The sequence below is a fragment of the Eucyclogobius newberryi genome, unplaced genomic scaffold, assembly GCF_026437365.1.
Source record: "Eucyclogobius newberryi isolate DKJ021-1_F unplaced genomic scaffold, fEucNew1.0.hap1 SCAF_21, whole genome shotgun sequence".
NCBI classification, from domain to species: domain Eukaryota; kingdom Metazoa; phylum Chordata; class Actinopteri; order Gobiiformes; family Gobiidae; genus Eucyclogobius; species Eucyclogobius newberryi.
This window is the reverse complement of record NW_027315846.1, coordinates 21,941,484-21,966,815: the sequence shown is the minus strand read 5'-3', so window position 1 is coordinate 21,966,815 and position 25,332 is coordinate 21,941,484. Positions and strand designations below refer to the sequence as shown.

At 40.5% G+C, this 25,332-nt stretch overlaps 1 protein-coding gene across 1 annotated transcript in view; it reads left to right on the top strand.

Moving 5' to 3' along the window:
- tmem63c (transmembrane protein 63C) overlaps window positions 1-25,332 on the top strand; it is a 34,437-nt gene that overhangs the window by 1,548 nt on the left and 7,557 nt on the right. Inside the window, exons 2-15 of the mRNA XM_072458060.1 lie at window positions 12,785-13,001; window positions 15,862-15,941; window positions 17,055-17,142; window positions 18,044-18,081; window positions 18,707-18,849; window positions 19,616-19,667; window positions 19,746-19,854; window positions 20,383-20,456; window positions 20,526-20,606; window positions 20,680-20,800; window positions 21,021-21,154; window positions 22,131-22,253; window positions 23,932-24,085; window positions 24,165-24,271. Coding sequence (XP_072314161.1) covers window positions 12,801-13,001; window positions 15,862-15,941; window positions 17,055-17,142; window positions 18,044-18,081; window positions 18,707-18,849; window positions 19,616-19,667; window positions 19,746-19,854; window positions 20,383-20,456; window positions 20,526-20,606; window positions 20,680-20,800; window positions 21,021-21,154; window positions 22,131-22,253; window positions 23,932-24,085; window positions 24,165-24,271 — 1,505 coding nt within the window. The 5' untranslated portion in view covers window positions 12,785-12,800. The remainder of the gene's footprint in view (window positions 1-12,784; window positions 13,002-15,861; window positions 15,942-17,054; window positions 17,143-18,043; window positions 18,082-18,706; window positions 18,850-19,615; window positions 19,668-19,745; window positions 19,855-20,382; window positions 20,457-20,525; window positions 20,607-20,679; window positions 20,801-21,020; window positions 21,155-22,130; window positions 22,254-23,931; window positions 24,086-24,164; window positions 24,272-25,332) is intronic.

Sequence of the window (25,332 nt, the reverse complement as noted above, 5' to 3'; positions counted from 1 at the left end):
CCAGTGAGTGCACAGGTGTGTATGAGCGGTCGTGTACTCTCACACACAAAGTCAACACAAAAGGTAAATTGCATTGTCAGTAAAGCTGGGTAAACAGTGCTCGCAGGTCATTTCAAACTGGAGAAAAATAGACAGATACGTGTGCATTTAGACTAGTTTACTATAGATGAACGTGTCACTAGAGATTTAAGAGATATTAAGTAGTTGTATGGTTACTGTCCCTAAACATGCATGTAAATAATGTATCTACTGAAAACCACACATGGCTTTCCCTCATTAGGAATTGTGTTAGAACTCCATCTAATGTAGGCAGAGAGTGATAAACAAGGAGAGATAAACAACGCTAACCTTCCCCTGACATGCTAATGCAGGCAGGCAGTTGTAATGAACGTATGTTGATGGCAGAAATGCTCAAAATAAGTCTGGCAATCACTGATGGACTTAAACAGCGCAAAAGATCTGTGAGCTCTGCCTATGACGTCACTAATCTGGGGAATTTTGGAATTGAGGATCACAGGAAGAGGATGTACTAAACAGGATTGTTCAAACAAGTGTGAACTAAATTAAATAGGTGTGTTTTTGATGAGAGAACAATGTAATGGCATAGTCAAAAGGTAAAATAAAGTGTAATATTTCCATAATAGTCCTTTAAATGCTGTGATTAAGCGAGAGAATGAGGAGAAGATAGAGAGGCTGAGGGGGCTGAAGGAGATGCAGAGGGGAAATTAGTTCTCTGCATTTGACCCATCCTTGAGTGGGGCTGGGGCATCTCTTTTGCCCTACTGCCAAAAAACACTGTGTTTTTTGTAAATACCAGTCGCTTTCCAGTCCATATATCAGAGGGTCTTTGCAGATATTGAATTGGTCTGATATTAAACATTTGGTTGATATTTTGCACCAATATATTTTCTGCACTGCACTAGATGTTTATTAGATGCATTTATATCGGCAGTGCAATGTGTCATTATTTTATATTCCAGATAATCAACCACAGATGATGTATGAGGTATGTAAACCAAATGTTAAGATGGATTCAAGGATTCTGTTGACATGGAATTAGGGGAAACAGTTTGCGCGGCAGTTATGAATGGGAGTCCAGCTTGTGCACACTTCCCACGTCTCTAACAGATTGAGCGCTTCCTGTGTCTCGTGCTAGTGGTGTGATGAATACGTGTGTAAATACTCGCTTTACAGAAACATTGGAATGCACGCAGAATTTGAAAATGAATCTTGGGTGCTGTATCATTCGTAGTCCACCCGGAGTCTGACGGAGCAGTTTACGTACCACAGGCGCTCTTTGTTCTTTTTGAAGTTCCAGAAAAGGGAAGAGGCGGCTGCTTTAGATTCCTGCTGTGAAGTTACTGGCTGTTCCTCAGGGGTTTGCTCTCCTCCTCACTCACTGAAATGGGAGGTAAATAGTGTTGACATGAGCTTAAAACAACAGCAGGTAAAGCAAAGAAATTCAGCTTGTTTATTGGCGTTGCAGGTGTTTATCTCTAATAAGACGACTAATGTTATTTGGTTAATGAATTACAGATTTCGATCCAAGAAGACTGCAATTAAGAGTTAATGCATCCTCTTCTAAGGGTGGTTAGCTAGATTTCAATATAATGTTAATTAGAAGATGTTGTGGCAAGATTTTTTGATTTTTTTTTTACTGTGAGCGTTATACTCAATTTTAAAATCTACCTCATGTCCTCATCTGCAGCTTTAATCCACATTTTTGCCCTCTTTAGTGTTGTCCTTGTAGTCCGGTTTTGGACCTGTTTTGATCTGTTGCTACAAAATTTTCTCTGGTGTGACTAGTTTGAGAACCACGGGCTTATTCCATTGCCTTATGTACATATTTAGTCACTATATATAACAATATAGATGGTGTTCACGTGATGTCGCTCTAAAAGGCTTGTGTTTTGAAACTGAGTCAGGATTTTGTGGTAGAATTTGCAAAAATGATCAAATGGCCCTTAGAGAAATAAAGGAACTTCCCCTTCAATTGAAATTATGGCATCATCACATTACAATATAAAAGTAAGTACCTGGGACCTGCAGAAGTGTGTCATTTGTTTTATACAGTATCATTATTTGAAGTTTGGCAGAGAAGCGTCCAAAGGCTTGTGAGGATGTGCACTCTGCTCATGCTGATCGTCGTTTAAGAAGAGCAGATCAATGACATGTGTGTCGTTCATGCCAGATGGGCCTTAATGAGGAGGACCTGCCCGGGCCTCAGACAGCCCGGAGAGCCAGGCATCCCTGAGGTCCTACTGAGCATGTGCGGAGGTCCTACTGAGCATGTGCGGAGGTCCTACTGAGCAGGGGGAGGAGGTGTGGTGCAGGGGGATAAGCTCTGGAAGGAGGTAACTTCATGTGGTCTGACAGATTGGATTTATTCTTGATTATTCTTGTAGCACCTTGAATTTAAAATGCAATACAGTATACATATCAGTATAATTTATTCTTAATATTATGCTCTTTGTTCTGCACGTGACTAAACTGGTTAATGATGCCATAGTGGAAGGGGAGATACAATAGTAATGATTTATGCTTTTTTAGTTTCATTTGCCATTAAATGAAGCCATAATACAGCTTTAAAACTAATAATAAATGTAATAAACACCCGTAAGTTGTTAGTTTGTGATGTGATTTTTCTATCTTCAACATTTCTTTCACGCACATCGTCAGTGTGGGATTGTTTCTCTTCAAACTAATTTCCAGTCTAATAAAATTTACCTATAGACATAGTAGAAAAAGCTTCAGTTGTAGTCATCTGGACTCAGTTTGAAAAAAATAGACGTTTCGACTCTCATCCAAGAGTCATTGTCAATAAAAGAATTTAGATCGAGAACTCCGATATTAATACCGTTCTGTGGTAAGACCCGCCCATTGGGCGGAGCCTTCCTGAAGTAGAAAGAGTTGTTTGTTTCAACAGAAACTCCCCCCTTGTATCTACCGAGCTAGCCTATTCAGAATCTTAATGGGCTATTAGAATCCTCTTTGTCTTTGTGAGACCCTGGCTCAACCACCCTGAGTACCTGATTAGCATCTACATGTCCTGGTCCTGGTCCTCTACCTTTCCAGGGGTTCAGAATCCCATTATAAATAACAGGAAGATTAAATCTTAGCCCTCCATTTCTGTTTAAAGAAGGTATTTCTTTTTTCTTTTGAGTCGGCAACTTGTCCTTAGGGTGAACCAGTTTTTGTCTTAAAGTGTTTCCTGGTTTAAAATAAACAGGGACTTCGTGTTGTCTAAACATTCTCTGCAGTTTTTCCGACAGGCCAGACACATAAGGGATAGAGACACCCTTCCTTCTCTGTTCAGTTTCCCTTTTGTCCTGCTTCTTGGTTCTCTTCACTCTGTTGAGAGCCCAAGCGGGGTAACCACAGGCTGAGAGGGCATTTCGGACATGTTTTTCCTCTTTCTTCTTGCCCTCTGAGCTGGTGGGCACACCTTGAGCTCTGTGTTGTAAGGTTCTGATCACACCCAGCTTGTGCTGTAGTGGGTGGTTGGAGCCAAAGAGCAGATACTGGTCCGTGTGTGTAGGTTTCCTATATACTTCTATTTGGAGTTTCCCGTCCTCTCTGATCGTGGAACAATCAAGAAAGGCCAAGCGATTCTCCTTAGCGTCTGTACAGGTTGGCCATGGAGCACTTTGAGAAGAAGGCACTGGCCTCATTCTCAGGCATAGCCCCAAAACTGTGGCTTCGCTATGTCGATGATACTTTTGTAACAATCAAGAAACAAGAGCTGGAAACCTTCTCTGATCACATCAATGCTGTGGACCCACATATCAGGTTTACAAGAGAAGACGCTAAGGAGAAGTTGCCGACTCAAAAACAGAGCAATGTAGTTTATTCGATCCAATGCAGTGAAGAAAGCTGTAAAGAACGTTACATAGGTGAGACGAAACAGCCTCTACACAAGAGGCTCTATCAGCACAGAAGACATACAAGTTCAGGACCACAGAGTGCCGTGCATCTCCATCTTGAAGCCTCTAATCACTCGTTTGAAGACGGTGAGGTGAAGGTTTTAAGCAGGGAGAAAAGATGGTTTGAAAGAGGAGTCAAGGAAGCTATTTTTGTTAAAAAAGAAAGACCTTCTTTAAACAGAAATGGAGGGCTAAGATTCAATCTTCCTGTTATTTATAATGGGTTACTGAACCCCTGGAAAGGTAGAGGACCAGGACCAGGACATGTAGATGCTAATCAGGTACTCAGGGTGGTTGAGCCAGGGTCTCACAAAGACAAAGAGGATTCTAATAGCCCATTAAGATTCTGAATAGGCCAGCTCGGTAGATACAAGGGGGAAGTTTCTGTTGAAACAAACAACTCTTTCTACTTCAGGAAGGCTCCGCCCAATGGGCGGGTCTTACCACAGAACAGTATTAATATCGGAGTTCTCGATCTAAATTCTTTTATTGACAATGACTCTTGGATGAGAGTCGAAACGTCTATCTTTTTCAAACTGAGTCCAGATGACTACAACTGAAGCTTTTTCTACTATGGAACACGCCTGGACGAATGAGGGATTACACCGACATTTTTACCTATAGACGATACACAAACTTAATATAGTTATTCAATTATTACAGAACAAAGGTTAAATCATTCCCCAGGTAAACGTTTCCATAATCAATGTAAAAATGTATTTGTAGAGCCAGTAAAAGGCTCTGGCTTTTCCTCTGCCCTCGATCTTTTGTTATTTACTGAAAGAAGGGCCGAGGTACTATGTCTTTTAATGTGGCTTTATTACCTCCCTCTCTGATTTACCTTCAGCTTCTGGCTTTCTTCTGTTAATGGAATCATCTTAACACCGAGCAAAAGCCAGATTGATATAGCAGAGCTAAAAAGGTTAACAAAGTCATCAGCGAGAGGCGTGTAAAATAGACTATAATCCATCTTGCAGCTAAATGTTTGAATTACTCCAGGAGTTGAGTTATCATTAAACTCTGATCTCAGATTAAATAACTGACCTCAAAGATTGTCCTGTCACATAAAGGGTTTTAGCTAAGAATATCACTTTCATGATTACTGAGAACTTAAAGGAGACATCTTATGCTTGTTACAGGTACTTGGTAATTTGTTTTACTTTTTATGTACTTTTTACTTTTTTACATTTCACATTTTGTTCATTGTAAAACTGAAGTATTGATGTTAAACAGCTTTGTAACAGAAACAGCTCCACTGAGTTCCTGATGAACTGATAAGCTTCACCATAAGCAGCAGATTGTCATTTACATGTTTGTGTTTGTCAAAAGATCACAACTAAGTACAGGGATGTGGGCGGAGATAGGGGGTAGGTGAGTACTCGAGCTTCAGTTGCAGGACAATACAGGATGACTGAAACATCCACGAATCAATCAAATATAACTTTGAGTGCGCTGATGTTGAGGGAACAAATTAGAAGCTCAGTTGATTTTACATATTTAACCAAACAACAGTGAAATATTAAATTTTCTTGAACAGGTTTTTGAATAAAACATATTTAAAAAAGTTATTGTGACTAAAAAAGTAATTTACATTTAGAAGCATTTTTTGGACTGATTGAATTAAAAATACTAAATCTAGCTTTTAAAAGGATCACAATTATTATTTTTTAGTTCTTACAATTATATTGTGACTTGAACTTTTGTAGACTAATTGAAGTGAAGTGAAAATGAAGTCTATGCAATACAAATCTTTGCTGGACTTATTTACCTGCAGAATCAAACTAACAATCCTTGAGCAGTGCTACTCTGCTACAAAACAATCTGATATAGAATGACAATATCCCGTTCAAATGCTCTTCTTTACACATGTCCTTTTCAGAGTTATAATATAATGATCATGAAATTACAGTCGACTACGGAAAGCTAATTGCTAGTGCGGCGTCTTTATCATGGCACAATGAAGCAATCAACATAAGCGAAACAAGTTCATGCTTTCAATGTGAAGCTCTTATTGTGCGGCGTGTCATCTCCTCTGCCTCGCACGGTTCAATTGTCTATAATGATGAATAACCCCATCATCAGTGTCAGTTGTACGCGTCTTTCTCCGTTCACAGTCACTTCCCCGCTCTCCCCTCGAGGCCATTGAGAGGCGAAATGTCAAATCTTCCCTGTGCGTGCAGGTGTAGCAGACAGGAGCGCTTCCCCAGCACAAAACTGAAGCGAGGAGTAAAGGAGCGCGCAAGAGCTGCAGTTGAGCTTCTTTTCATCGAAGAGAAGACCTGTTATATTTGTATTTATGGTAATTGAGACTGGCCTTGGAGGATTTGAGTGTTTTATCTAGCGCTGAGTGACAGTTGAATGAGGTGAGTCAGTGGAATACAGCCGTTATTTATGGCTGGTTTTTGCTGTGTGTGTGTGTGTGTGTGTGTGTGTGTGTATGTGTGTGTATATGTGTGTATGTGTCTGTATGTGTGTATATGTGTGTATGTGTGTGTATGTGTCTGTATCTGTGTGTGTATGTGTGTGTATATCTGTATGTGTCAGTATGTGTCTATATGTGTGTGTGTGTGTGTGTGTGTGTGTGACGCGTGGTGATGAACAAAGCGCTTTATGTTGGCAAGGCCACACTTCAGACTGTGGATAAAATGGAAAGCGAATTGGGTAAAAGTCTCGATTTCTATGGAGTTTTGTCAAAATGAATGACCTCGTGATCATTTGGATGGTTCTTATCGACTATAATAGAAAATCGATGACTTCATTTAGTAGCTTGGCTGTTAAATCAATGTGTTTCGCTTTAAATTGTGGTGTCTGGTGTTTAAGCCAGATGCCCTTTCAGTTACAGCCTTCTCTGTTTTACATGGCCTAAAGTGCTTTATATTTGATGTCCTTTTTTAACATTTTCACTTTTTGTGTTTTTGTGTAATGTTTTTTTCCAAAAAAAAAATCAACTCAACATTGCACAAACACATCTTCTATAAATTACACATTACACTTTTATATTACTTAATTTTTTTGTAAGTTGTTCTTTTGAAGCTATGAAAATGTCACTTGTGTCATACAGTTAATACAGGTGCTAAAATAAAGGTGCTATAATAAAGGTGCTGGCATAAATATACACGCTCAAACTTTCAATATTTAACGTTTCCAGGCTTTCCTTTAGATACCCCACAATACACAAAGTACCATGATGAACCAGCAGCAGCAGCAGCAGTAGTAGTAGTAGTAGTAGTAGTAGTAGTGGTAGTACTTTATAACAAACACTTCTAGCCCTGAACACCTGCAATACTGACTTAACCAGGTGCAATACCGTCATATTCATGTACAATTACTGTCATACTCACACGCAATAATGTCACAGTGTTTATTTTACCATTATTATTAGTATTGTCTTGTCTTACGCTAGCTGTTTTTATTTTATCTTTATTTATTTTTCCCCTCCATTCCTTATGAAGAAATGAGAGGTTATGTCTATAGGAGTTTTTGTTTATAAGAGTTTTGTTTATAAGAGTTCTTCTATTAAGAGTGTTTTTTTAAACTTCCTATAAGTTGTCTGTCCTTTTCCTCTGTATCTACCTGCGTTGCAACAATGAAATTTCCCCATGTGTGGACAATAAAGGAATATCTTATCTTAGTAGTAGTAGTGTCTTGGCAAATCCAAAAGATGAATATAACAGTGACGACTCAAACTTTGGCGTAATTGAATGAAGCTTTATTGCTGCTTATTGACCTTCTCATTGATTTGAGTGCTTGTCTGCGCCACTGTCATCACTCCTTTAGCTCCTGCTGTTCTTTCTGCTACAACGCGCGGATTAGCGGATGAGGTAACCGCGGCGATAGAACCATTTACTGAGGAGATTAGTTTGATTGGTGCGGCCTTATTATGTTGGTTGTGAGATGATACGAGTTGTATACAAAGTGCTGAGTCATGTTTGCTCTGACGTTGGGCCAAATGTTGTGTGAAGCTCTGCCACACTGAGCTCTGCGGATTGAAAATGAAAATACAAAGGATAAAATGTGTTGTAAACTGTCAAATAAGGATAAAATGTAAGGGCTAAAAGCAAAAAGCATTGTTTGGATAAATGACTTCTACACTGTCAAATTTATCTTGTAGAGAAAGTGTTTACCTAATTCATCACGAGTAATGTTTGGAACATTTTTGTAAGATTATAGATTAGAAAAGTGGCGATCGTACATATTATTATGAATTGTATTTGTGATGACTGGAGTTCTAAAGCAGGAGAAGTTTATTTAGCATCAGGACACAGACCCGGAGGCAAAAACCCTCGAGACGCTTTCTTCAAGTCAAGCCGGGCTGTGCTTCTGTTGGAGGAAGTTGACAGTATCTCAAGAGGCCGTTTGTGAAGAAAAATAGAAAAATAAAAGCTTAAAAGAACAGGAAGTAGAGCTGAGTTGACCAGATTTTTAGAATAAAAAACTGGGACTCAATCTGAAAATTGACTTGAATAGAATAGAGTTTTTTGTCATTTGTTTTTGTTTAAAGAAAATTAAATATTGATTAAAAAAACTGGGACAGGGGTTAAAATTGTAAAAAGCAAGAGTGATTCTTATGCCTTGGTCCATTCATGGCTCATTCACACGTCTTTTATGGCTCATTTGTGAGTCAGTATTTATCTGAGAGACTTCTATTCAATTTATTTTTGTTCACACCAGCAAACAGTGAAAAACAGATTTAACAATGTTTATAGAGACTTGGCAATGTCCCAGCATCCCGTGTCCCAAGGTCCACTGTCCTGTCCCCTGTCCTGTCCCCTGTCCTATCCCCTGTCCTGTCCCCTGTCCTATCCCCTGTCCTGTCCCCTGTCCTATCCCCTGTCCTGTCCCCTGTCCTGTCCCCTGTCCTATCCCCTGTCCTGTCTCCTGTCCTGTCCCCTGTCCTATCCCCTGTCCTGTCCCCTGTCCTATCCCCTGTCCTGTCCCCTGTCCTGTCCCCTGTCCTATCCCCTGTCCTGTCTCCTGTCCTGTCCCCTGTCCTGTCCCCTGTCCTGTCCCCTGTCCTATTCTCTGTCCTATCCCCTGTCCTGTCCCCTGTCCTGTCCCCTGTCCTATCCCCTGTCCTGTCCCCTGTCCTGTCCCCTGTCCTATCCCCTGTCCTATCCCCTGTCCTGTCCCCTGTCCTATCCCCTGTCCTGTCCCCTGTCCTATCCCCTGTCCTATCCCCTGTCCTATCCCCTGTCCTGTCCTCCCCTCCTTCTCGGCCAGGAAAAACTACCGAACATTTTTTGTGTTCTAGTTATTCTAAAGCCAGATTTTCTCTATTCTGGCTAAAGAAACCACAATATATTCATCTCTTTATTGTTAACAGGTGGTCAAAGTGGGAAAACAGGGACATGTCTTGAGTAAAACCGGGACAAATCAATGGTTTTGGATACAGCTGCTGGGGCATGTGAAACAGGGCTTCAATCTGGGACTGTCCCGGGTAAATAAGGACGTCTGGTCACCCTAAAGTGATCAAATAGAATCCCTTCATCCACATCATTCACAGGAAAAGTACATTTGACACATTTAGCCCTTGTTTATAGTGCGGCTTCTGGGAATTTCTTCTACTACATGCGTCGCATCTGCTGCTCATGTCCAACCTTTTTTTCTTTGCTAAATCTTAAATCTACTTGTGTTAACAGCATTTAAGTGAACCGAGTACTCTGATCTGTCATACGCTCTTCACGATGTGGGTTAATTGTCTCTCCATATTGGCAGATATTGGTTATAGTCTTCCGTGAGCAAATCGTTCAGCAAAATGCAATGTTGTTTTTCAATTACTGGGTTCAATCTGATCCCCCACTTGGGAAAAAATGTTTGATGGCTCATTGGTTCTTAGAGTCCGAGTGCTTATACCATATCTATTTATGGATCTGCTCTGTCCACCGCTCAGCTGGAGCGCAGAATTGAGACTTGTTGATTTTATTTCTCAATGGCCTGTCATCCGCACCGAGACGTTTTATGAATATTGACCCAAAGATCCACAGTCTAACGACAGGAAAGAGGAGAAGGGCTATAGTGCTGTGTTATTTTTACACATCCCTCTCTCTCCGTCTCCATCCCGCGGTCAGGCTGCTGTGCCACGAACAGGGAAACATCACCGACAAGCCAATGAATCATTTGGCTGTGTGTGTGTTTCCTTTATTCTTCACTAGGTTTTACATCGGTTTTGGACTTGGCACAAAAGTTGGTATTGTGTTTATCATTGCACACGTTGAGAAGGCTGAGGCTGTAGTGTGTGTGTGTGTGTGTGTGTGTGGTGTTGAGGACAGCCTGCTACAGATCTTCTTTCTAGTAGTAGTAGTGGTAGTAGTAGTAGTAGTAGTAGTAGTAGTGGTAGTAGTAGTAGTAGTAGTAGTAGTAGTAGTAGTGGTAGTGGTAGTGGTAGTGGTAGTGGTAGTAGTGGTAGTGGTAGTGGTAGTAGTAGTAGTAGTAGTAGTGGTGGTGGTAGTAGTAGTAGTAGTAGTAGTAGTAGTAGTAGTAGTAGTAGTAGTAGTAGTGGTAGTAGTAGTAGTAGTAGTAGTGGTAGTAGTAGTAGTGGTAGTAGTAGTAGTAGTAGTAGTAGTAGTAGTAGTAGTAGTAGTAGTGGTAGTGGTAGTGGTAGTGGTAGTGGTAGTGGTAGTGGTAGTGGTAGTAGTAGTAGTAGTAGTGGTAGTGGTAGTGGTAGTGGTAGTGGTAGTGGTAGTGGTAGTGGTAGTGGTAGTGGTAGTAGTAGTAGTAGTAGTAGTAGTAGTAGTGGTAGTGGTAGTGGTAGTGGTAGTGGTAGTAGTGGTAGTGGTAGTGGTAGTGGTAGTGGTAGTGGTAGTAGTAGTGGTGGTAGTAGTAGTGGTGGTAGTAGTAGTAGTAGTACCTCCTGGAAAACAATGCAAAAGTGTTAAAGCAGCAAAAAGACTATAACGGTGTGACACAAATTAAAATCTAGAGCTAAATCTGGACAATCGAACCAGTAGATGTGCGTACGCGCTGCTCATTTTGAAAACCACGAGATCATTTGTTAAAGTATAACTTGTGTTGTCACGATACTAACAATTCAAATTTCTCAAAGGATTTTTTTTTTAAAGAGATATTTCAACACTAAAATACTTGTAGTTACGTGTATATAATATAACTACTTGGCCTTGATATAGATTAAGACTAGATTAAGACTTCTTCAGTATGAATACTTCAAATGCATATCTAGTTTTAATACACAGTTTGGCTGGGCAATTATACTGATCCATCACGATTTCTATCTGTCATACTATTATTCTTTTATGCCTTTAAATATCTATTTCCATTTAGCACACAAACAGTCAAACTTCTTCCTCCAAAGTCTGACTTCTGCTTCAAACTGACTGAGGATTGGCTGTGGACCTTTCCATTCCAAAGACCCAAACATATCAATGTCAATCACAAATGACTGACTCTTGATCCTCTATTACTTGCCCCGCCTTTTTTCCATTCTATTTTTAGTATAGATTAGCACGTGGCTCTCATTATTTTTGACAAGCCTGATAACTATTCAAACCATAATGCGTCTGTTATTGTATCTATACAAGTCCAAAGTGGTTGAATTGGCCCTGTAACACCCTTGATTGCGGTGAAGGGCTTTTAACAGCTCTGGTAATGTTTGTGTGACACAGTCGGTTTGAGTCTTTCGTGTCCCACCCTCAGATCAATGAGCACTAATGGGGCGGGCGGGCATTCGACTGACGCTATCAAAGCAGCACTTATACTCACAGCAGACACTTGCTACATCTGAGTCACTTACATTTGGGTTCTAAGAGCGTGGCGGTTCATGTCATCTAAAGGACAATTTCTTATCAAACTGTATTTTAATTAAAGGAGCTCTATGTCAAAAGAAAATCATCAAAACAACTGCATTTCTTTGCACTTTTCTACAACGCCACGAGGGGCCACAACCCACTTTAGTTTGAAGGGTCTATGACACAACAGTGGCCCTCTGAAGACCCCTCTGAACTCTGCCGGGCTCTTGTACTGGCTGGTGGTAGAAAATATGCCTGAGTTTTGATATCACCAGGTTGTGTTGTCTTGTTCAGTCCCTTGGTTCTGATGACTAGTTGAGGAGGAGCACATCTGTTTGCAGACATGATCTTTGTGAAGGAACAGAGGAATCAATAATAATAATACATACATCAATTAAAAAGCTAAAAGGCACAAGTGACCACAGTTTGAAAGGCTGTTTGTCATTTACTGAGAAAGAAGATTTGTGTTCAGTTTACAGTGAGCTTAACAGAATGCTCCATCAGTTTAGTAAAAAAGCATTTGACATGGTTTAGGACTTTATTTGAAGAAAGAACCTATGTTTTTTTTTTTTTTCTAGACTAGATGTTTTATACCATTTATATCTGAGGATTGAACCTGCAATCTCCTGATCCACTGCAGATTCTTTACCACCACAGCAGGGAGTAGAAGCTCCTGGCAGAGCTCACTGGAGAGGACTTCAGAAGGGCCACACGTGTTATGGGCCCTCATTATCATACAAGGGGAGGGACATGGACGCAGCACACGGCCCAGGACCATGGGGGGCACGCTGGAGCACACCTTCTGGTTATGAGTAAAGCATCACATGACCTGGACTTACAGGAGTGTGATTTAGTGCGACATCTTGTGGCAAAAGTACTATTATGTATGTATACAGTATAGCTCAGATTCTCCTAAATATTACACAATGCACCTTTAAATGGCTAGCGAACTAAGATAACAACTGACAGATAACATTTTTAACAATTTCTGCCTGTTTAATGAGTCAAGCTAACAACTGATTGACGCAAATTCTGTAAATGACTCAAATTGGGGAATGCAATATGTACGGTTCCATGAGGTTAACGCTGATGAAATATGTGAACGTTCGATTTGTGCAGGTATGTTGGAGCTCTGATGGCCGACCCTGTGCTCTTTGTGATGAGAGCTCCCCCTGTGGGTGGGAGGCCAGTGCTGCTGGACGTGCTGGACTCGGCAGCAGAGGAGAACAGCACAGCGGAGAGATGTTTCCACGCTCACTCCCACAGCAGCGTGCTCCAGGGGCTGCCCTTCGGAGGCGTGCCCACCGTCCTGGCCATCAATGTAGTCGTATGGATGGTAAGAGAGCTCCGGCTCCGATTAACATACACATCTTCAAACATTTGGAAATATGTCTATGGAAATCTCTGCTTTTCAATAATATATTAGTGCAGCCGTACAAGCAGGTGTGTGATGTGTTTGAGGCATCGCTCTGGAGACGAGTCGCCCTGTGAGCAGAGCAGATGCTGTGTCGGATACACATGTGATTGTAATGCAGATTCACAGCCCCGAAAGCACCGTCTGGAGTGTTCACTGTGGAAAAAGACATCTCGAGGTTTATTGTAAATGCCATTTTAGCTCTGCTCTTCACTGGCATAAACTAAGCCGTAACATGGTGAAAAAGAAAGTAAGAGCCAAAAGCATTTAACGTTTCTGTTGAGCTTTATAGAATACTTAGCCTTGGTATTTGATGGTATATCTTCAAATAATTCATGTGTAAAGAAAACACTTCAAACACCAGATGAGGGCACAGGGTTTCTGCATGTTAACTGTAACTACACTGTCACCAAAATCACCACAAAAAAACAATATTTGGTAGGATTAACTTTAGCTTTGTTTACAGCACACATTCACTGTGACATAGTTTAAATAAGATTCTGCAGCATTAAATGTTTTATTTCCATCCAGTGTTGCATTATTTTCCCCCAGTTGATCTTGTGTTGAAGCTGTGAGAGTGACCACTGCACAAAGCCTCCTTCAGCTCAACTGAAGTTCACATCTGTAGTAGATTAGTTTCTGCTTCTCTTGGATGTTTTCTCTGCTCGATGTTAATGATTTGACCCTTCTCAAACACACTGACATCTTTTCCATGACCACAGGATTTGTCTTTCCTCACGGTTGTTTGAAATGAGAAGCCGCTCACTGCATCAGTCGGGTGTAAATACCGGGTGTTGCTGCTTAAAGACCATGCAGCAGTTATGCATTATAAATAGTGCTATAATCAATATCTGTTGCATTGACTACCAAGTCTGGTGATGGTGGCTCATATTTAACTCAAAATAATCATGTTTAAAAGGAATTGATAACATATTAGATGTAGTTTGTCGATGAATGAAGGGAAAACACACTGTAGTTCAGTTTCCATGGTAACTAAATCTAAGTTTATTCTCTGAAATTGAGATTTAGTACATTCCATTTCAAGGGCACTGACTCAGAACTATAAATACACGTAACAGTAGGATACGTATTACAAACCAAACCTTGACTTTTAAAAAAGCATTTGAATTCTATTAAGCTCAAATAATGAATGATAAATGTTGATTTTCACACCACAATACGCTCATTTACAAGCAACTTCACATGTTGCTACAATAACTGTCTTGATTCCACTGTCATCTCCATTGTCACGGCTGCTGTCATGTAATTGTCTCATTTGATCAGTGCTCTGTTACCACGACAACAAAACACTGTGCTAATGATGGGCATGAGTCAAAGCATGCACATCTCCCCCTGGTGACGGGGGAACGCCTCTGCAGCAGATCCATCCTCCCACAAAATAAATCATCTGTGCAGAGCGAACAGGACCCACACATCCTCAAGAGGCACAAGGTCAGGTCTGTGGAGGGGCGCTGAGAGAGGAGACCATGGAGGAGACGCACTGAGCAGCTCTGTGCCTCTCTTATGTGCATGTGTTGGTCTGTAGGTTTGAATTCCCTGAATGCAAACGAACAGCATTTCAATTCAACTGGCTGTAAGTAGCATTTATTCTGTTGAGACTGAGTCACTGACAACCAGAGGACGGGAGATGCTGTTTATAGTTCATTTTACATCATCGCTTTGTTGCCATGGATGACATGGTTCTGCAAACACACAGTCAATAAATCCAATAATAATTACATTAAAAAAAGAAATATTTGTATATTCAGATAATTAATACAAAATTTTAATTGGCGACATATTTTAATTGTAATAACCTACATTTCAAATTATGTACTGACCAACTGTCAACTGTGAAATGAGTAGCCCTTTGATCTGTCCCACAAATTGTCATTCATGATTACTGAAACGTTACTGAAAACCAAGTTCAATCAAGTTTTAAGACTAAATATATATAACTTTATGTCCAGAAGGTCAGGTGTTGCGACACAACTGTACATACTGCACAAATACTGATCAGATTGCACCAGGAACAATGTACATTAAGACACATTCAACTAAATGAGCTGTATGACAAACCTTTGTATTGCAGTATATTAGCAGTGCACCCTGCTGAAATGAACATCTGGTCTTGGTTCAAATTACATAAATGAAGAACTCTGGATTTGTGTAGTTTTGACATGGTTAAATGTAAATGTTTATATGTAAATTAATGTTCAACTAGTTTCAAGACATAGACGAGATGATTTAGCTTAAAATAAGAAAATAAATCTGCCAATTACTCTTTGCAAAGAATGTGTCAACACAAACTAATAAGACATTGTATGAGTCGTTAAGAATGTGCTCCTTCTACTTCATATTAGGATAGAATAAGCAGAACATGAATGTGTAGTTACTCTTCTTATGCCCATAGTTGCTTGGACAATCTCCACCTTCCCACATCTAAAGCTGCTGGACATTGCAGCTCCACAGAATGGACACTTCCATGCCACTTCACAAGCCTTTAGATTCAATGTTGCACTTAATTAAATTTCCAGCTCCCTCTCCGCTGTGCCTGAGAAATATGCATATTTGTCCCACAGTATTGATCGAATCGTGGGGTTGTCATTGTTAGTGCGCTCCCACCATGTGCACTTCCCCTCTGTTTCCACGACAACCATATATACTATTCTTAAGGATGAGGACTGGCTGCACATTTGTCTGTTTTCTCTATCCAAGTCATAATAGGATTCTTTTGTAGCTTTTCAATGTCAATTCTCACGTTGCTGTGCTGTTTTGGCAGTTTCTGTTGCTGATTTTCTCGTGCCTGAGGAAAGCCGCATGGGACTACGGACGCCTGGCTCTGCTGATGGAGAATGACAGGTAAATCCCTCTCAGGCTGTTTTACACCAGGAGAAATCTGCTCCACGTTCTGCTCAGTCAAACATGGAAACTGAACAAATAGAGGTGGAATCAAGCATCAAGCCTGGCTGGCAGCAGTGTAGGGTCAGCGCACTCTGCTGGTGGAAAATAGTACTACATAGAACGTCAATAGGCATTTTCAAATATATATATATATATATATATATATATATATATATATATATATATATATATATATATATATATATATATATATATATATATATATATATATATATACCTAGTCCCCCATTGAGCACAGTAAACCATGCAAATAAAGCTGTAGTACAAACTGAAGCAAAACAAGAATTACTACTTACTAATATAGAATTGTGTTTTTGGAGCTATGTGCAAGTGTGTGTTTGTGCAAGTGTGTGTTTGTGCAAGTGTGTGTTTGTGCAAGTGTGTGTTTGTGGAGCAGTAAAGTTTGTCTGAAAATGTATGAAAAATGTTTCCCAATAAAGACGGTGATGTACATGTAATTGTGCTACCAAAAGGTTAAGTTGTACTTTGTTGTTCCTGAAGGGAAATCTGTCCTCTGCCTTTGACCCATGTCCCTGCTCCTGGTTATGACCCCGGGTGGGACTGCTTAGGTTTCCTCTGGTTTCTCTTAATAAAACTTAAAACATTTACAATACCAGACCAGATGTACAGCTCTGCCTTTGTTTGTGAAATATGTTTCATTCATTCTCAGAAACAAACAAACTCATTTGATCCACAAGAGAAACTATTTGGACACTGTAGCTCCAAAAATATTATTCATCTTAATTAGTAAGTAGTTTGGAATAACTGATTATATTAGTTTGGTCAATTTCATTCTAGTCGTTTCAGCTATTTGTGTGCATTGTTAAAAGTGCTAAAAAGAAGTTATTCGAAGATGAAGAGGGGACAATAATGTAGTTTTCGTTCCTGCAAAAGGCACAGTTGGGAACCACAATCACAACTAAGCTGTGATGCCATTGCTTAAACATGCACAGATGGGGACACAGATATGTCATATTTACAAAATTAAAATCTTACTTATGGTTTGTTTAAATGTATCTACACATGTATGGCATGTTTGTATCATTTCAGCCTCACGTCTCTCTTCTATGGTGAACAAAATGAAAAGGAGAAGTCCCCCTCAGACTGCAGCCCATCGGACTCAGAAAGCAAGGACATGGTCAGTTTGAGTTCTTTTGTTTGTTTATTTGTTTGTTTGTTTTTTAAGTTGTACAAGTCTGCTCATCCTCTTGCTGTAGCTGTCCACTAGGGGCAGTCTTGCTCAAAAGGAGGATTTACACACTTCATCCTCTCCTCTTCACCACACCTGTCTGTATTCTATATATACTTTCTCAAAATGTTCTCTTTATGTGCCCCACTTTATATAGTATTGTGTTCATGAAACTGCTTAGGATTATTTAAATGTGTATTTCACTTACAATTAGGCTGTATATTCTTACTGTTTTAAAGAAAGCACAACACATTCTTACTCCTAAAAGGTAAACATAGTGTATATACTATTGTAGCATAAATATGGAAGGATTACTACTTTCTTTATAATATTTTTGCAATCTCTGCAAGTTAACAGTTGAGAAAATGAATTGTGTTTCATGACTTTACTTTGGTTCTTTATCATAACATTAGGTAAATGTTTTAGAGCAGCAGAGTAGATATATAATAAATGTACTGACGCTCATAAACCAACACAGAAAGCTGATTTGCACAAATTGGACACAATATGATGAGCCTGTTCAGATTCAGGCCAGACAGTCTCCAGTTATTGTGGTGTTTATGTGGAGGTGTGACACATTGACATGGTCCCTGCAGGTGTAAAGTGCTGAGTTGTGCAGCAGACAGAGTGCGTCTCCTTCACACCAGAGTGACAGACCACTCTGTTTGTCCTGCTGTTGGACCTTGTCAGGCCAAAGTCATGCGAGGCCAATGCAGACATATTAGTTCATAACTCTGTCGCTGTCATCTGTATTACACTGTGTGAATGGCCAGATGAGGCTTGTTTGTTAGTCATTTCTCTCCTCTAATCGCCAATATGTTTAATATTTGATGATTGTGTGTGCTTGCAGGGCTTCTGCTCGTGGCTCTCATCTCTTTACCATATGAAGTAAGTAGACAAAGCCCTCGTAATTGCAGCCTAATCTTAGCCTTCTTCCTTTTATTGGCCTGTGTCTTCAAAGCTGATGTCACCAGTAAATGCAAAGTCATTGCCTTATATGTCATTTAGCAACAAAAACAAACGCGCTGAGCTCATGCGGCCGCAGGAGCCGTGGTTTCCCATTGGCGATTTGCACTTGCTCCAGTCTGACTGCACACAACACATTTAGGCTGTAAAAGAGCCTTTCCACACTGTCCATGGTTTCCATAGTATTATGGTGGCTTCTGTTTTTAGCTCTCGTGCCAGTGGCTCACCCCAGGATCCCTGGGAAAGAGCAAACCCACCCTGCAAGCTCTCTATGTGTGGGCTGCGTGCAGCAGGCCGGCCTCTGGTTTTACACTCTGTCTCTTTGTGTTGTTTTATGACACTGGCTCTCCTCAGTCTCTCGCTCTGATCACACACCGCCTTGTTCTTCATGAAGTCTGCCTGTGTCGGGCTCTTTACCTTGGCAGCAGTAAAGGATGCGCTTAACCAAATGAATCACTTCTGGCTAATTTTACACCATTTTAAAGAGTGTTTCCTGTAACTGTATTATTAGATACACTGTCCTAATTGTGTCTCTGTTTGTTGTCAGGGACGAGGAGATCCGGAGCAAATGTGGCCTGGATGCAGTCACCTACCTGTCCTTCCAGCGCCACATCATCCTGCTGCTCAGCGTGGCCTGCCTGCTGTCTTTGGCCATCATTCTGCCGGTCAACTTTTCCGGGAAGCTCATGGGTATTTTAGTGCTCTTCTGTTCCAGTCCTGTGTTTGCAAAAGCACCGGGATACCCTCAAACGCTGCAGTGGGCGGGCCACACAAGAGACAATCACACACAAGGCATATACACTGCAGATTTATGACTCCAATGGAAGATCCAATGGAAGATCTGGTGAAGGCAAAAATATAATTACTCCCATGCAAAGATCATTTTAACTTGGATCCACTCATAAAAGCCTAAATTGAACCATTTCTCACACATAAACTGTGTACTCAGCTGACTTTTATTGAAGGGAGTTGCTGGAGTTCTGGTGTCAATTATGCAGGTAGAGTAATACAGACATATTGTGAGGCAGGCTTCATTTAGCACAGTGGTGCGGGTGCCAGGGGCGGGATGGAGCCACAGGACACAGCTCTTGTTTGTTTACTTGCTTGAAAGTGTTGAGTAAGTCTTTCCATAATGAGACCCTGGATGGTCCACACATAAGTTTTTATTACTGTTTATTGCTGTCATCTCATGGAGCAGGGTGTCACCATAAAGCTGCACCCGCTGACAGGCTGCCATGGAAACGCCAAACACAGGGCCCCTCGTTAAAACAGGAGACCCACAGAGCGAGGGTCCCATCTGTAAAAATAGTGTGAAAATGTCATGTGATGAGTGAGAGCACATAAAATGAGTAGAACATGGTTTAGTAGGGAAAATTAAAATGAATAGCCATAATTCCAGTAAGATAAATAACAGAGAATTAGTGTTTAACTCTGTCATGTTGCATTTTCTGTACAGGAGACAGTCCAGAAAACTTTGGACGAACGACTCTGGCTAACATTAACCCAGAGTAAGTGTCGTTTGAGTGACACTTACACTTATGAAAGCTCCAGGTCTGTTTCCTAACTGGAAGCCTCTTTTTCCTCAGGGACAACTTTCTGTGGCTCCACAGTGTCTTGGCTCTTGTGTATTTTATCATCACGCTGCTGTGCATGACCCATCACTCCATCCGGCTGGAGTACAAGGAGGACCACAAGGTTTGTGTACACAGCAGCAGCACTGCAATCTGCACAACACTGTTTATTGTGTTACTATGTTGGTCAAGTTATTTTGAGGCATAGAATCAGGAAACCTACAGTGCAAATAGTGAAGGAAAAGGTAATTGAATAGTAGTAGTCATGGCAACTGTCCAGGATGGATACTGCCTAAGGTCCGAAGTACATTATTAACTTATTGATTCACTTTCATTTAGTTTAAAGGTGTACTATGTAACCTTTCTGGATCGAGGTCCACCACCTGTTTGACTCCATGAGATGTTGCTTTGCCTGAAATGTTTCACAGTATGGCTTTAAACTTATTTATCTTGCATGTATTCAATAACAGGTGTTTTTGTGGCTTTAAAAACATGCATTCTGTGAGCGTGTGTGCCTCTGCAGATGCAAAAGAAATCATTCTATTCGTCCTTATTTGTCCCGACACAGACAAGCTTAATTAGATAAAGCGTATCAATCTTAGCTTTAACTTAAAACAGTTAATTTCTGTATTTACTTATTTCACAATCGCAGGTGGCCCGGACACTGATGATCACGTCTATTCCCAGAGAGATCGCAGACCCAGGGCTCATCACCAAACACTTTCAGTACGTTCTACACACAACATTGCATTAACTCGATCCAAAACCAAAAACAACATCTTTCTTTTAACCCAGTGAGGCGTACCCGAGCTGCACCGTCACAGATATACGCTTCTGCTTTGACGTCCACAAGCTGATGAAGTTGGACTTGGAGAGGTTCCCCCTTAACACATTATTGGCATTACTTTGTTTTTTTTTGTTTTTTTCTGACAAATTGTCTCCTCTGCAGACGAAAAGCCATGAAAGGCCGCCTGTATTTCGCTTCAAAGGCCCAGAAGGAAGGCAAGATCATGATCAAAACCCATCCATGTGCTCAAATCTTCTGCTGCGACGCGTGTGGCTTCGAACAAGTAAGCCCAGTCGACCTGCTTGTAATTACCAGAGGGGCTGCTGTGCACATGAGGGGCTGCTGTGCACATGAGGGGCTGCTGTGCACATGAGGGGCTGCTGTGCACATCAGGCTCTGCGGTCTTGCACACAAATAGCACGGCCACATGAGGGCACTGCAATCCAAACATACTTAAGTGAAAGCACATGTGGAGGCTGTGGTGATGGGTTTGCCTTGTGCAGGTGGATGCAGAGCAGTACTACAGTGAGCTGGAGGAGAAGAGGACCGACGAGTTTAACGCAGAGAAGAACCGCATCAGCACCAAGAGGCTGGGCATCGCCTTTGTGACCTTCAGGGACGAGCGCATGACCTCTGTGTAGGCAGTCACTCAGCCAGATGAAATGCAAATGACATCAGGCTTCAAATTATCAATATTTCAACCAGGGTGGATATTCTGTTGCAGTATTTGTTTTTTGATTTCAAGACATTTTATTTGTTTTATTCCCACTTTGTCCAGTTCTAGTTTAGAGATCTTTGAAGGCTGTACAAATAGACATGAATTGTGCATCGAGTAGTAGACTAAAAGGGCTGTGCTGTGGTAAAAGATGGCAAAAGCTCTTAAACCTATTAGGTATCTTTATGTATCCGAAGTGCACTGACAAGACCATGAGATTACAGGAGAGTATTTATTTTATTCAATTTAAACAGTATAATTATCAGTAAAAGTGCAGATTAAACTCACAAAATCTCATGCCTTCTCATTTCTCCTGTTGTGAATATAAAATTGTTTAAAATCCCCCAACAATGTGTCAACGAATACAAAATTCAGCAGATTAATCTACAGCTCTAGGAATTGTAATTCAGTTTTAGTTCAGTTTTAGACCTGATTTACATAGTTTATTCCTGGTCTAATCCATCTTTAAATGGGGATGTAACAATTGATGGTATCAGATGACATCATAACATTCTATTGACCATTATTATTTCATGCAGATGGAGGGACAGTAGAGTGAATATTGTTAAAATGATGCAGATTTGTATTTAACTTAATGGGTCTAGTCAGTAAAACATTTTTTAATTTACCTTTGAGATATTTCATGGCAAATAAAAGTTATATTTCTTTATGTTGTCTGCACTGGAGCAAAGAATCATGCAACAAATTAGTGCACTTTAGTTGCAATGGAGCTTATACATCGATATATTATGACCTTCCACGATACAATGTCAGGATATTTCATGTATTGTTCCATCCCTGGTTTTAAATGCCAGGTAGAAACATCAACAATGCGATAAACTTACAATAAAGAACAAAAACTGGCGCTTGATTAAAAAAACGTTTTTCTTTCTCGCAGAATCGTAAAGGACTTCAGACGCGTCCAGTGCCAGCGCCGTGTCCAGCAGTCCAGCATCAGCGCCGTGGTCCAGTCTCAGAAATGGGGGGTCAGCTACGCCCCTGCCCCCAGTGACATCATCTGGTCAGTGCAAACAAAACCCATCAACGTCTCTGTCTATAATGAACCTTAATTAGCTTCATGTTTTTACATTCTCCAGTGGATTCTGCCCTCGGTAATGAGCCTGGCTGCAGAGGCAACACTTAGGCCTCATCCTGGTTATGGCACGACTTTATTATAGTGTTCAGAGGCGCCCACAGACACTTCTCAGAGACAAAGTTTAAACCTAATCTCGAAAGATGTGTTACTGTGGGAGGAAATCAGATTACCGCTGCCATGCAGAATTTGATGTAATGGGCCGTTTTACAAGACCTATCCATCACTGCGACATTAGCCTCCCTGTAATTTGGCCTGATATATTGGGTATCTTTGGAAACCTCGGGATCGTGACTAAACTTTGAAATGCCAGAATTTGAGGAAAACGAAACACCAAACATCTGTGGCCCTGTTTTCTCTGCGCTAAGCAAATCTGTTCTTACACACCAAGTCTTACCAAAATATCAGAGTGGGGAAAAGACATGCTGTTTCTGTTTAGTGTTCTGACAGTGACGGGCTGTTAGCAGCTGTCCGTCATCACTAACCACCTCCTGCTCGCTGAACACCCTGTGTATTTCACTGCATCTGGACAGTAAATAGTGGAACAGTGTCTTACGTATTTAAGGATTTGAACAACTTGGCTAAAGACTTTTCTACAGCAGTTAGTTCACAGAGACGCATTTATTCTCTACAATCTGAAAGAGACAACTATTCTGTTGTGAAACTGAATGAGTGGACTTTTAAAAGTATGGCGCTTTATGAGTTCTAAAAGATAAAATGTACCATTGAAAACACAAGCAGTCCTGTCTTCTTTTAGCCTGCAGTTAAAGCTTTGATTACACTTAACTCGGCTTGGGCTGTGCAATTAATAATGATTGAGTCCTGTTGTTAAAACATTTAATTACTCCATATATAATTATACACTGCCCTTAAAGGAACACTATGTGACTTTTCTGGTGGAGGGTCTCCCACCGGCCCGTCCTCATGTAGATGAAGATGTTGCTTTGCCTAGAAAGTTGACATTATGTGTATCTCCATGGAAACAAGCAAGTAACGCAACCAGGCCAAGTTACAATTCAGATCTGTGGAGAGGCGACCCCCCTCATCGTAAGAATGCATGGTTTTTTCGTGTATCTTTAGCAACAAAAAATCTATAAATACAAGAGCGATATTTAATACTGCATTGTGGAACATTCCAAGCCTAGCAATAACATCTCCATGGAGACAAGCGCTCTGCAGATCCTCCATCAGAAGTGTTACATAATGCACCTTTAAAAGTATTAGTGTTTAAAACAGAAATAGCTAAATATGATTAATAAATGATAAAAAGGCCTTTTCCTTTTCGAGAAGTTCACTTTTGACAACACAACTAACGGTTCAAATAATTGTGATTATGATTTCAGCCTTCACATTCACTTTGTCTGCTCCTTTGAAAACAAACAAAGACTGGTGAAGTTACATAACTCGTGCATATTTTGTGATATTTTCCACAAGAGAAGCATGACTGTAATATTTCTAGCTCATATGCCGAAAGTTTGCTGCTCTTCCCAAAATAACACATTGAAATATGGTGTGCCCAACATGTTATTGCAACCCTTTTCTACAAGCGAACAGGGCACAGCGGGACACAGTGGCACAGTGTGATAAACCTGCTGCTCGTGTGCAGGGAGAACCTGTCCGTGTGTGGATACCGCTGGTGGCTGCGCTGCGTCCTCCTCAACATCCTGCTCTTCCTCCTGCTCTTCTTCCTCACCACCCCGGCCATCATCGTCAACACCATGGACAAGTTCAACGTGACCAGGCCTGTGGAGAGTCTGCAGGTCGATTTATCATTTACTCATTTTACAGAAGGATATTAGCATCGGTCAGTGACACTAATGATGTGTGTGTTGAAAACAGAGCCCGGTGATCACACAGTTCTTGCCCACTCTGCTGTTGTGGGTGTTCTCGGTGCTGCTGCCTTTCATCGTGTACTACTCGGCCTTCTTTGAGTCCCATTGGACCAGGTACTGCATGTACTCTAGTGTTGTTCGTTTTATGATAAGCATATTCATAGATTTAGCATAATCTATAAGCAGTTTGCAAGTTTTCCATTGTTTTGTATTGTCAATATGGGAAATATATTGTTACTAATAAATCTGGGAATATGTTTTAGTTATTGAATTCATAATAACATAAAACAGCAAAAGCGAGACAAAGAGAACACACAAAATAAAAGTCACGTTCAGTCCAATGTCCCCAAAGATATCCATTCATTGTGTCCATGGCAGGGGTCCAGAGGCCCAAATACATAGATCTGATGTTGAGTGAGATGGTGGGGCCAAAAATAGTCTACAATTCCTTGTTAATTTCAATCCAATATTTTTGTACAACAGGACAATCCCAGAACACATGATAATGGTGCGCCTCAAGGTAACCACACGTTTGTAATGACCTGTTTCTTCATAATATAGTGTTATGAAGAAACAGGTCACATTCTTCCAACAGAATTCTTTCCAGACATGTGGCTTTGTGGCTTTGTGGTCTTCCATTGTGAAGTACCCACATTTTCCCATTCCTCGTCCGTCAAAACAAAATATCCTTCTCTTTTCCATTTAATTTAAAAATATTTAGTATGGGCTGTACAGGTCATTAATGTATATATCATTATGTCATTGATTTGTTTATTTTTTGGGTTATAATAACTTCATATTTGTAAATATCTATAAAAGCTCTGTTTCTCATGCTGCTAATAAAGCCTTCGGGCCAAATGTAAAAAAAAATTAAAATCCAGTTTTTCTTGGCCAAAGGATTCCTTCAACATATCAAGCGTTTTATTTAATTTTCTTTTACAATCTGAAAAACAAAATAAAACCTTAAATCTTAAAAAATGTATATCCTCTTTTCAAAGCTGATACGTCACATGTCTTTGTGTACATGTGTCACTCTCAGTCTGTCCTCAGAGCATCAGATGTGTCTTTTTAAACAGATTATGGTGAGTTCAAATAGAAATAAAACACCAATCAATCCAATGAGGTGGCTATACATTCGCAATCATTATAAAGAGTGACAAAGGTTGATTTGTGAA